This window comes from Ranitomeya variabilis, chromosome 2 (genome assembly GCF_051348905.1).
Source record: "Ranitomeya variabilis isolate aRanVar5 chromosome 2, aRanVar5.hap1, whole genome shotgun sequence".
NCBI lineage: Eukaryota > Metazoa > Chordata > Amphibia > Anura > Dendrobatidae > Ranitomeya > Ranitomeya variabilis.
Genome location: NC_135233.1, coordinates 185,655,175 through 185,667,953, shown reverse-complemented (window position 1 = coordinate 185,667,953; position 12,779 = coordinate 185,655,175). Strand labels below are relative to the sequence as shown.

At 41.6% G+C, this 12,779-nt stretch overlaps 1 protein-coding gene and 1 long non-coding RNA gene across 3 annotated transcripts in view; both read left to right on the top strand.

Annotated features, from left to right (window-relative positions):
- The window catches only part of SNX9 (sorting nexin 9), a 204,090-nt gene that overhangs the window by 151,967 nt on the left and 39,344 nt on the right, over positions 1 to 12,779 (top strand). Inside the window, exons 10-11 of the mRNA XM_077283293.1 lie at positions 7,667 to 7,797; positions 10,987 to 11,090. Of these exons, the coding sequence (XP_077139408.1) occupies positions 7,667 to 7,797; positions 10,987 to 11,090 (235 nt within the window). The remainder of the gene's footprint in view (positions 1 to 7,666; positions 7,798 to 10,986; positions 11,091 to 12,779) is intronic.
- Positions 2,271 to 5,900, top strand: LOC143809213 (uncharacterized). Of its 2 annotated transcripts, none has more exons than XR_013222153.1 (3): positions 2,271 to 2,509; positions 2,647 to 2,917; positions 2,989 to 5,900. It is a non-coding gene; the product is annotated as an uncharacterized LOC143809213 (long non-coding RNA). The 2 variants fall into 2 exon arrangements; XR_013222152.1 differs by lacking the exon at positions 2,271 to 2,509 and having other exon boundaries at positions 2,550 to 2,917; positions 2,989 to 3,145; positions 3,268 to 5,900.

Sequence of the window (12,779 nt, the reverse complement as noted above, 5' to 3'; positions counted from 1 at the left end):
CATCGGATCTGGCGAAAAGGGGTTTTCCGGCATATGGAAAAAATTACTAAGTTACGTTTTTTTGTCTGCGGCGAAAAACCGGACAGCGCCGGCGCTTCCGGCTTTTTGCTACAATAGAAGCCTATGGGCGCCGGATTCCTTTTTTTTTTTTTTTTAACTGAGCATGCTCCGATACAATTGGCCTGCCCCCAATGAGGAAACAGGTATAGAGCCAGCCAAGTATTCCTTCACTCATCCATTTACCAGCCAGCAAGACGATAGAGAACACCTGCCTGAAGAGCTGAATCTGCCACCAGAGCCAGAGCTGAACCTGCCACCAGAGCTGAACCTGCTCCAGGCCAGCCAGCACCAGTCACAGCCAGCTAGCAACAGCTACAGCCACAGCCAGTTACAGCCAGCCGTAAGAAGCCATATCTTCATCTGGGAACCCTCTCCCGCGTCGTCAGCACTGTGAGGTAAATAAAAATATTTTTTTATTTTTTTCATTTAACGTTTGTTTTTTTGTTTTTTTTGGGGGGGCGATGTTCACGTTATATATATATATATATATATATATATATATATATATATATATATATATATATATATATATATATATATATATATATATATATATATATATATATATATATATATATATATATACAGTTAGGTCCATATATATTTGGACAGAGACAACATTTTTCTAATTTTGGTTATAGACATTACCACAATGAATTTTAAACAAAACAATTCAGATGCAGCCGAAGTTCAGACTTTCAGCTTTCATTTGAGGGTTTCCACATTAAAATTGGATGAAGGGTTTAGGAGTTTCAGCTCCTTAACATGTGCCACCCTGTTTTTAAAGGGACCAAAAGTAATTGGACAGATTCAATAATTTTAAATAAAATGTTCATTTTTAGTACTTGGTTGAAAACCCTTTTGTTGGCAATGACTGCCTGAAGTCTTGAACTCATGGACATCACCAGACGCTGTGTTTCCTCCTTTTTGATGCTCTGCCAGGCCTTCACTGCGGTGGTTTTCAGTTGCTGTTTGTTTGTGGGCCTTTCTGTCTGAAGTTTAGTCTTTAACAAGTGAAATGCATGCTCAATTGGGTTGAGATCAGGTGACTGACTTGGCCATTCGAGAATATTCCACTTCTTTGCTTTAATAAACTCCTGGGTTGCTTTGGCTTTATGTTTTGGGTCATTGTCCATCTGTAGTATGAAACGACGACCAATCAGTTTGGCTGCATTTGGCTGGATCTGAGCACACAGTATATCTCTGAATACCTCAGAATTCATTCGGCTGCTTCTGTCCTGTGTCACATCATCAATAAACACTAGTGACCCTGTGCCACTGGCAGCCATGCATGCCCAAGCCATCACACTGCCTCCGCCGTGTTTTACAGATGATGTGGTATGCTTTGGATCATGAGCTGTACCACGCCTTCGCCATGCTTTTCTCTTTCCATCATTCTGGTAGAGGTTGATCTTGGTTTCATCTGTCCAAAGAATGTTCTTCCAGAACTGTGTTGGCTTTTTTAGATGTTTTTTAGCAAAGTCCAGTCTAGCCTTTTTATTCTTGATGCTTATGAGTGGCTTGCACCGTACAGTGAACCCTTTGTATTTTCTTTCATGCAGTCTTCTCTTTATGGTAGATTTGGATATTGATACGCCTACCTCCTGGAGAGTGTTGGTCACTTGGTTGGCTGTTGTGAAGGGGTTTCACTTCACCATGGAGATTATTCTGCGATCATCCACCACTGTTGTCTTCCGTGGGCGCCCAGGTGGTTTTGCATTGATGTGTTCACCAGTGCTTTTTTCTTTCTCAGGATGTACAAAACTGTAGATTTTGCCACTCCTAATATTGTAGCAATTTCTCGGATGGGTTTTTACGGTTTTCGCAGCTTAAGGATGGCTTGTTTCCCCTGCATGGAGAGCTCCTTTGACCGCATGTTTACTTCACAGCAAAACCTTCCAAATGCAAGCACCACACCTCAAATCAACTCCAGGCCTTTTATCTGCTTAATTGAGAATGACATAATGAAGGGATTGCCCACACCTGTCCATGAAATGGCCTTGGAGTCAATTGTCCAATTACTTTTGGTCCCTTTAACTTAGACTTCAGGCAGTCATTGCCAACAAAAGGGTTTTCAACCAAGTACTAAAAATGAACATTTTATTTAAAATTATTGAATCTGTCCAATTACTTTTGGTCCCTTTAAAAACAGGGTGGCACATGTTAAGGAGCTGAAACGCCAAAACCCTTCATCCAATTTTAATGTGGATACCCTCAAATGAAAGCTGAAAGTCTGAACTTCAACTGCATCTGAATTGTTTTGCTTAAAATTCATTGTGGTAACGTTTATAACCAAAATTAGAAAAATGTTGTCTCTGTCCAAATATATATGGACCTAACTGTACATATATATAATTAATAATTTTTTGTATAAAAGGAAGCTGCAGAAGAGGTGCTTCCAGAAGGAGACGTAAGGGGTGGAGAGATACCCGGAGCGGGCTCGCAATTGGTAAGTTTACATGCATCGCAGAACCACATCACAAACATCACCGCATACACAACACAAAAACAGATTACAGACCTCACCGTACGCACAACACATAGCCTACATCCAAGCACATAATTTTTCTTTTTTTTTTCTTTTAGTCTTCTGATTCTGCGGCTCAATCTAGAGGTCCTCAAAGCGCCTCCCAGGGTCGTCGGCGTGAGCGTCAGTGCGGTCACCATCGAGTATCTTTTTTTTTTTTTTTTTAATTTCCACTTTATGTTGTTTTGAGTCTGTCTTTGTTTTTTGTCTTTTTTTTAACAGGCTTCACAGCGTGCTCCTGACTCGGACAATGAGGAGGTCAGGCTAGATAGATGCCAACAACTTGTGGAGAACTGGGAGGACCTCGATGTTCGGCCCAGAATCAAGCGCGTAAGTATTCACAGTTCGGTTATGTTGCTGGATGTAATGTATACTAACCAATTTGTGCTTTCACTTTACAGGCGAAAGAGTTGTCAAGTGGTGGCAGTCAATCAGGAATTAGTTCAAGAAGGAGTTTAACAAGGAGATGCAGGCCCCGAGTGGATCTGGAGGATGCAGGAGCAAGTACAAGTATGCAAGGGCCCTGTCGTTCCTCCGGTCAATGATGGTGAGCAGAAGGTAAATATTACCCACCCCATTTAATAAAAAATGTTTACATGTCTAACGCTTTTTTGGGGTTTCAGCCAGGGCCAAGCAATATCAATATATTAATTCTTTTTTTTTTTTTCTTTTTTCCACAGTACCGTCTGCAGCACTCGGGAGCCTGCAGAGTTGAACCCTTCTGAAGTCATCCCTCAGGAGTCCGCCACCGAGGGACACTTCGACAGACGCGACCCCTCTGCACCTTCCCAGCCTTCCCTCACATCTGATCCCTCGGTCCCATCCACCAGCGCTGGAGCATCGTGGTCGACTGCGTTACATGAAGCTGCTGGTGAGGATATAGCTTTTCCTTTACCCCACCCTCTGATTCTGCCACCTCTACAACACCTGTGGGTTCTGGGTGGCAGCGCCAGAGGGGTCAGGAAAAGAGCTATGCGCCCGAGTTCTTGCATCTGAATGCAGCCTTCCAGAACTGTCTGAAACTGTTGTCTGAGCATATGATTGCAGGATTTAATTTGCTCAGCAACAGTATTCTTGAGTTGCACACACGCCTGGATAAGATGCATTCCGATGCAAGTAAATCTCCAAACCACACCTTTTTCAAGTCAGTACTCGAGCGCATTGACAAGCTATCTCCTGATCAGCAGATGCATGTAATGCAAGCCTGCCAGTTTGCCCTAGCGCATGTTACCTCCCAAGCCCTTCCACCCGGCCCGGTAGTTCCTCCCGCTCCTGCCCCCCCAGCCACTGTCCCTTCTCCCCCTCCTATACAATACCAGCATCCTGCACCATACCAGCATCCTTCCTCGTTCCAGCATTCTGCCCCATACCAGTTCACAACCACATCACTTGCACCTCCACTCCCTGCCCACTTGTACTTCCTGGCCACTACCACCAGTCTCCTTCCACACCCATTATGCCCCTAACACAACCCTTTTCTACACCCACCACCTCTTCTGCCTCCCAATCCCTCCACCCCTCAAACCTTCCAAAATCCCAACACTACACCCGCTTTTATGTCCACACGTTCTATTTCTTTCTCCACCACTTCACGTTTACCTACTGATCCGTCACCACCACCTGCACATTCCTCTCTCCACACTCTCACTGTCGAAGTGTCATAATCTGACAGCCCCTCCAGTATTATCTCCACCCCACACTTTTAAATTTGATACTTTTGTTAGTTTGTAAATAAAACATTTTTTTTTGTTTAAAATTTTTGTCTTTCATTTATTACAGTATAAGGCTAAATACTTTGGGTAAAAGAAGGTACAATATTTTGGGTAAAACCCAACCAGATACAATACTTTGTGTTTAAAAGGTACAATACAACCAAACATGTACAATACATTGGGTAAAACATGTAAAAAACTTTGGGTAAATCCCAACCAGGTACAATATTTAAAGAAAAAAAAATGGTCAAATACTTTGGGTAATAAGATCCAAGACAAATTTTTCACACTCTCTCATCCTGCCAGTCTACTCTTTCTTGAGGTGAAATGAAGTATTCAGCAAATTTGTCCCTCATTCTGGAAACTGACACAGAACTTCTAGAAGTAATGTTGTGATAATCAGGCAAGGTGGTTTCACCTAAGTTGTCATCAATGGAAATCTGTTCCTTTCATAGAACAAAATTGTGAAGGACCACACAAGCTTTAACCTCCTCGTCAACAGTGTCAGTCTTCAGGTTGATAGCTATTAACAGAACTCGCCATTTTGCTGTTCGAATCCCAAAAGTGCACTCCACCATTCTCCGTGCTCGTGTAAGTCGGTAGTTAAAAATTCTTTTAGTTGGCGTCAATCCTCTACTTGAGTAAGGCTTAAGCAGGTGTTCTGAGGGTGGAAGGCTTCATCTCCAGCACATACAAAAGGCATTGGCGGCCCCGAGGATTCAGGCAGCGGTCTTGGTGGTGGAAATTGGAATGTGTTTCCATAGAGATGACACCCCATTGCAGATACTTTCAAGACTTGGGAATCATTGGAGCGGCCATATGCCCCAATATCGACCGCTATAAATTTGTATTCTGCATCGGCTATGGCCATGGGCACAATGGAGAAATATTTCTTGTAGTTAAAAAAAATTCCGATACAGATGCAGCAGGTTTCACAACGCGGATATGTTTCCCGTCTACAGCACCCAAGCAATTGGGAAACTGACAATACTTTTGGAATTTTTCGGCAATCTCCAGCCAACTCTCCGTTGTGGGATGTGGTATAAACTCGCCATGTAAAGAGTCCCACAATGCACGGCACGTGTGCTTCACAATACCCGATATTGTAGAAATCTCAAGTCTGAACTGAAAATGTAGTGATGAAAGGGATTCTCCAGTTGCAAGAAATCTGAAAAAAAAAAAGACAAAAATTAGTACAAAATGCCAGCAATAACATTACAGTTATAAGTCAGCTTTAACAGTTGGAGATACAATAAAAATAATTATTAAACACTACCAGCAACAACATTACATTAATAAGTGTGCTTTACCAGTAGGAAATAAAATAAAAATGGCTTACCGAAGAGTCACCATCAGACGCACCGCCGGTGAAATGGAGAAGCAGCAATATGTGTCACTTCTTGCGATGAGGTGTCCAATCCGCTCCACCAACAAGTCGAAGGTTTTCGGGGTTTCCTCGTAACTCCATGTATAAAGTAGAAAAAAATCCACGCGTCATTCACTGTGCGGTTATTGGGCGAATCCAAAAATGCCATCGCCGCTGACGCATGAATCACTGCTGTCTCTCGTTTTTTCGACGGATCCGCTAGACGGTTCTGGCGAAAAACCTGATCCATAGCATCAGTTTTTCACAATTTACGCCGTATCCGGCGCAACTCCGGATTTAGCCTGACTGCGAAAACCTGATGTGTGAAAGGGGCCTAAGATGTGTAATAGGTATGTAATTGAAAATTAACCAATTCTTTTAGACGAAAGTATCCAAACAAATCCTACTGGTCATGGTTAGACCTCATGCTCAAAACATCATCACCTAGAGTCAAAACTGTATCAAGACTGTACTCCTGCCTTGTTTCCCCTCCCCAAAATGTTAAACCACCTTTATCCACTCCTGGGAGACGGAACTTAAAATCAAGTTTTCAGACTACCAGGTTTCCAAAATTCGCCACCATGCACGTGGTTTCCCACGTTGCATCCTCCTCCAATCGAATGCATACAAAATTTTAACGAGATGGCATATGACACCGGCCAAATTACACCACCTAGGACTGGCGGACTCCGATGTTTGTTGGAAATGTGGAAACCATCAGGGGAATCATAGTCACATATTTTGGGAATGCCCGCTAATTAAAAACTTCTGGTCAAATGTTAATCTCATCCTCACACAGTTAAACTTGATCCAATTGGATCTGACAGCCCAAGAAGCTTTACTCTCATGCCCATCAATCAACTTCAAACCCCATAGACATGATCTTCTACCCTTGCTGCTTAGCGCTGCTAAACATCTAATCACTTTACATTGGCGGAGTGCGACCCCCCCTGCAATAGAAGAATGGTTCACTAAAATAGAACACGTCTCTAGATTAGAGGAACTCTCGAGCTGGGGAGTATATAAACATAACTTGTATTTGAAAACCTGGAGGCCATGGAAAACCTTCCATAAGAATCATTGTCTGATTCTGTTCAAAATTTTTTACCTGAACTTTTGACAACCTTTCGTATTAGACGTTTGCTCATTATCACGTACGTGTGTGTACCCTTGCTTTTGTACTTATGGTTGTCCCTGCTTCCCCCCACCTTCACCCCCAGCCTTCCCTGCCTTTCCAATTCCCTTCCCCCTCTCTATTCTTATTCCTTCCTGTTCACCCCCTTCCCCTTCCCACCTCACTTTGTTAGATGTTTTTTGGTTTAATCTTCTATCATTAATGCAATTATTGCATTTATAAAACACTTATATTACTGTTGTTTTGTAAACTCTAATTTCTTAAATAAAGAATTAAAAAAAAATTAAAAAAATTAACTAATTCTTAATTTATTTTTTTTTAATTTTTTTTAAAAAACCATTGATATTTACTATATAGCAGAGATTGTTTAGAAATCTGGAGCATGATGTCTGCAAAATACTAGTGGGGATTTATTTGTTCACATTTCTTATAGAAACCTGAGCCTGGGTTATGCTTCAAACTAACAATGTGAACAGGGTCAGTTTTATTCATATACAGTAGATGTATTATACAGGGAGTGTGTTTTGTTTTTGTTTGTTTTTTGTCTATTATACCTGAACAGGTTATTTATTGAGGTTTAGGACAGGGTTTTGTTAGATTTCTCTAACACTAATAGAGATGAATTGACGGTACACATCTGACTTAAGTGCTTTTTTAGTTCCTGTCATCAATATCCATATTAGATCATGGCAACAATCAAATGCTTGTTTTGTATTTTCTAATGATTTTCATTTGCAGTAAATGTATAAAAAAATTATCCTTTTTTCAGGATCTATGAAATAAATTTATTTTTTCACTTTATTTCCCGCAGTATAAATTAATCAGTTGTGTGAATTATGACTAATTATATTTATTTTATGTGTTAGGTCGTTTTGAAGAAGAATTTATTAAGATGCGTATGGAGAGGTTACAGGCTTGGATGTCTCGAATGTGTAGACATCCAGTTGTATCAGAGAGTGATGTTTTCCAGCAGTTTCTTGCTTTCCGAGATGAGAAGGTATGTAAACACTGCTTACACGGTTGGGTTTTCTTTTCTTAGGCTAGGTTCACATTGCGTTAGTGGGTGATCGCTAACGGACAGCGTTGCACGGCGAAAATGTCGCAATTAACGCCGTGCAACGGGTCCGTTAGCGCACCCATTGACAGCAATGTAAATTTCGCCTGCAGCGCATCACTAGCGCGTGCCTTTTTCGGCTCGCGCTAGTGATGTGCCGTTCTTCTGTGACGCGCCTCGGACGCGGCGCGCCCGAGGTCCGTTCCCCGCTCTCGCAGATCGGGGATCTGCGAGAGCGGGGACGTTAACGCGACCCCTGAACGCGGCCCCTAAATAAACATTGCGTTAGCGCAATCCGCTAGCGCTAGCGCTAAACGGATTGCCCTAACGCAATGTGAACCTAGCCTTACATTTCATAGCTTGCTTTGATGCATTGTTTTTAACAGATTAATTTGTTAAGATTTCTAGTTATCATCTTGTTTTTACTTATGACCTGGATATACTGCAAACATGATATGTGATTAATAAAGTAGTTCTTCATGAACTAAAAATATTCTGAAGTTTTTTGGACGCTACATTGCAGAACACAGGAAGCATGGATAATATGCTGCCTCCTGGAGGATGGCACTAAGAATACATCTTAGAAAATATGCTAACTTCTCCTGTCCATTGGAACCTGACTGGTAGGCCATTGGTAAGGACTACTAGTCTGGGCAGCGTGAAATCAGGGCCACTGTGGTCTGCTAATTTTGCGTTCAAAATGTCAAACTGTGTTCCTTCCCTTCTGAGCCCTGCCGTGCACCCAAATAGTAGGTTTCCTCCACATATTGGGTATCTGCATACTCAGGAGAAATTGCACAACAAACGTCAACCTTGTGAAAATGCAACATTTTGGGCTAAAGCATAATTTTTGCGTAAAAAGTAAAATGTTCATTTTTTCCTTCCACATTGCTTTAATTCCTGTGAAGCACATGAAGGGTTAATAAACTTCTTGAATGTGGTGTTGAGCACCATGAGGTGTGCAGTTTTTAGAGTGATGTTGTCATGATCCAGACCGGGTTTTGGGTCTTGTCTCTCCTTTCCCGGTCTGGTTATGTCAGTGGTTAACTTTCTCTGCCTCGTTCTGGTGTCAGGTCTGTTATTTCTCTGCACTGCATCCTTCAGGCAGTGCCAGTTATATTTCCTGTCTACGGCGTGTGTAGCTGGCTCTCGTGAAACACTGGTTTGTCCTTTTGCGTTTAGCTGTCTTTGCTCGTGTCTGTTCATTCCTCTCTTCCCGCCCTTACTGTATGTCCCTGTGTTTGGATTCCCCGATACTCGAATCTGCTTTGGCTCTGATCTGATTCAGTCTCTTCCTTCTTGTACTTCTGTTACGGACCGGTACTAACCTTTTGGCGCTCCTCTGACTCAGTGTTTTGGATTCCCCTGGGTACTTCGCTACTCTCTGGTGTTGACCCGGCTTGTCTGACTATTCTGTTGCCACCTGCTGGTAGCCTTACTGCAGTTCTGCTAGTTTGCTCTGAGCAGTATTTCAGCCCTCTCTCCACTTTGCTGCCATCAAGTGGAGTTTGCATTTACCTGCAAAGCTGCAGCGTGACAGGTGTCACTTTGGGCTATTTTCTGTCATATAGGCCCCACAAAGTCACTTCAAATGTGATACCTAATAAATGGGTTTTGTAAATGTTCTTGGAAAAATTAGAAATTACTGAAAACTTTTAACCCTTCTAATTTGCTAACAAGAAAAAATTATGTTTCATGGAGATGTAAAGTAGACATGTGGGAAATGTAATTTATTAACTATTTTGTGTAACATAACTCTCTGGTTTAAGAGCATAAGGCTGTGTGCCCACGTTGCGTGTTTTAGGCGTTTCTGCGCGTTTTTTGCCACAGCTTAAAAGCACATTCCCATGCAATCCTATGGGATTCCGCAGTTGCTGTGCCCATGCTGCGGATTTTCCCAGTGTGGAATCGCATATTGGTAAAATCCGCAGCATGTTCATTATTGCTGCGGAATCGCGGCAATTCCGCCGCCATAGGATTGCATAGGATTGCATTGAAACGCTCACTTTACTTGTGGCTATGCCCACCATGCGTAAAGTGAGCTCTTCATGTGCAGATGGTACCCAGGGTTCGGAGGAGAGGAGACTCCTTCGGGCCCTGGGTACAATATTCCTGTAAAAAAAAGAATAAAAATAAATATACTTAGCTTCTGATGGCCCCCAGAGTCCTCCCGCCTCTCAGCGGTGCACGCTGCGGCTTCCGTTCCCAGGGATGCATTCTGTGAATCACCTGAGATGACGTTGCGGTCACACGACAGTGTTGTCACAGAGGTCCTTCACGCAAAGTATCCCTGGGAACGGAACGTACTGGGAGCGCCGCTGAGGAGATCGGGGGCCGTCGGAAGGTGAGAATAACCATATTTTTTAATTATTTTTAACATTCTATCTTTTACTATTGATGCTGCATAGGCAGCATCAATAGTAAAAAGTTGATCACACTTGTCAAGCACTATGCTTGTCAAGTGTGACCAACCTGTCAATCACTTTTCCAAGCGATGCTTCAAATTGCTTTTAAAGCGCAAGGATTCTGCAAGCTAAAAACGCTTGTAAAACGCTTGTGTTTTGTGGGAAATTCTGCATGCTTTTTACCATCGGCAGGGAGTTGCGGAAATGCTGCGGATATTTCCGCAGCATTTCTGCAACGTGGTCACATCGCCTAAGAATAAGTATGAAAATTGCAACATTTTCTCCAAAGTTCCGATATTTTCACAAATAAACAAAAGTTGTATCGAACAAATTTTACCACTATCATGAATTACAATATGTCATGACAACACCATCTCAAAATCACTAGGGTCCGTTTGAAGCTTTCCAGAGTTAATACCCCATAAATTGACACTAGTCATAATTGTAAAATTTGGCCTGGTCATGAAGGTGAAAACAGGCTTGGTGGGTGAAGGAGTTCAAACTGTTTATTTAGATTGTTGAGAATACTTTATTTGGTATATGAACATGAAAGATTTTATGAATGCTGATATGATCCTGTAATCCGTAATATCCTAATTAGCTTTATGAAATAAGCTGGTGCCCCAAATATTATGCTATTATTATATTAAAGATTATTATTATTAAAAAAGAAAGATTATTATTATTATGCTGAATTGCAATAAGAGATCTTCCTTATATCTAATAGGAGTGGAAGACCGGGAAGAGGAAAGCAGAGAAGGATGAACTCGTTGGCTGTATGATTTTTTCTACAATCGAACCAGAAGCTCCTGACTTGGACTTAATAGAAGTGTAATGTTTTTGTGTCTTGTTAATGTATATTTAGACAAAGGTTTTAGATTTAATGTTGCAAATCTGCAAACATTAAAAATATACATTTTCTTGCTAGTGTAGTACTACAAATCTGTTTTTCATCACAACTCTATAATGCAATTAGAGTGATCTTTTAAGGTGTTTGATCTTCAATAATTGTCCTACATTTACTAAACAGTTTATACCATTACATAGTCTTCAAATGCTGGAAGTAAAGATCAACATTTTAACAGAAATTACAGGGAGTCTCTCTGCACAAAATAACTGTTAAAACTAATTACAGGCGCTCAGTGCACCTTCCCACCTACTTGTTTCCCTGCAATCTCTGCCCTCCTCTTGCTTCTGTATAGCAAGAGTTGTTAATCAAAGAAAATTGGGCAGAAACAGAGGAAAAACAAGACTTTGGGAAGGTACAATAAGCTGCTCAAATATGCCAGGGGTGCACTGTGTGCTTGTGGTGGTTTTAATAGTCATAGTTATAATGACAGACTCCTTTTAAAGGTTTGGTCCAGGATTAGAAAAACATGTCTGCTTTCTTCCAAACATATCATACAGCTTAATAGAGCTGAGTTTAATTTCCACACCCAACCTGGTGGTGGTGTTTTTTGAAACAAAGCAGACGTATTTTTCAAATCCAGAACATCTTCTGTAAAAGAGGTTGTCTGGGATTAGAACAAAAGTCTGCAGTCACACTCTATATAACTTCAGATTACCGAATCGTGACTGTGCAGTGTGCATGCTGTTAAGATTCCCTGAAATTCTCTGTACTATTCAATAATAGTGACCACCTGCTCCCACCAGGGAATCCTAACAGTGATCACACTGCATGCTTGTCACAATTCTGTGAACTCATTTTTTTTTTGTCTAAAGAATGTAATCCGAGAGCAGCATGATGTAGAGGCAGAGACCCGTTTTCCAAAGATATAACTTACTGGACTGCATACCGTCATCTTGATAAAATCACTTTTTCATCTGCTGCAGATCTACCAGTTATGTGAATGCTGAGCTTGGTATAACCCGTCCCCGCCACTGAGTGACTGCACCCGGCTTATGTACAGTGTACACAAAAAGCTGCCGACCATTGGTGGGAACGAGGTTATACAGAGCTCATGAACGTGGAGGACTACCTGGCAGCAAGTTTACTAGTGGTATATACATGTACAGTATATATATATGTGTGTGTGTATATATATATATATATATATATATATATATAATATTAGATGGTGGCCCGAACGCATTGGGTTTTCTAGAATATGTATGTAGATTAAAAATTCTAATTCAAATCCCGCGCCAATTCGCGGCCGTACTGCGCCTGTCGCTGATTGGTCGCTCCCGGATGGCCATGACCAATCAGGGAAGCGGTGTTTAAATCCCGCGTCAATTCACGGCCGTACTGCACCAAACAGTCCCTTACTGTAGATATTCACCCCAAAACAGATGTAGTGGCAGGTGTCTTCCACCTTCGTTAAGGGAATTTGTCTCCAGGTTTTTGCTATCCCATTTTAGAACAGTAAGATTTGGGGGCTGCTTGCTGCAGTTTTGATAAAATGATTTGCTTAATCTACTGCAGATCTACCGCTTTATGCTCAGCTCAGTATAACCCCCCGATCACACCACTGATTGGCAGCTTTCTGTGTACACTGTGCATAGGCAGAAATCTGACAA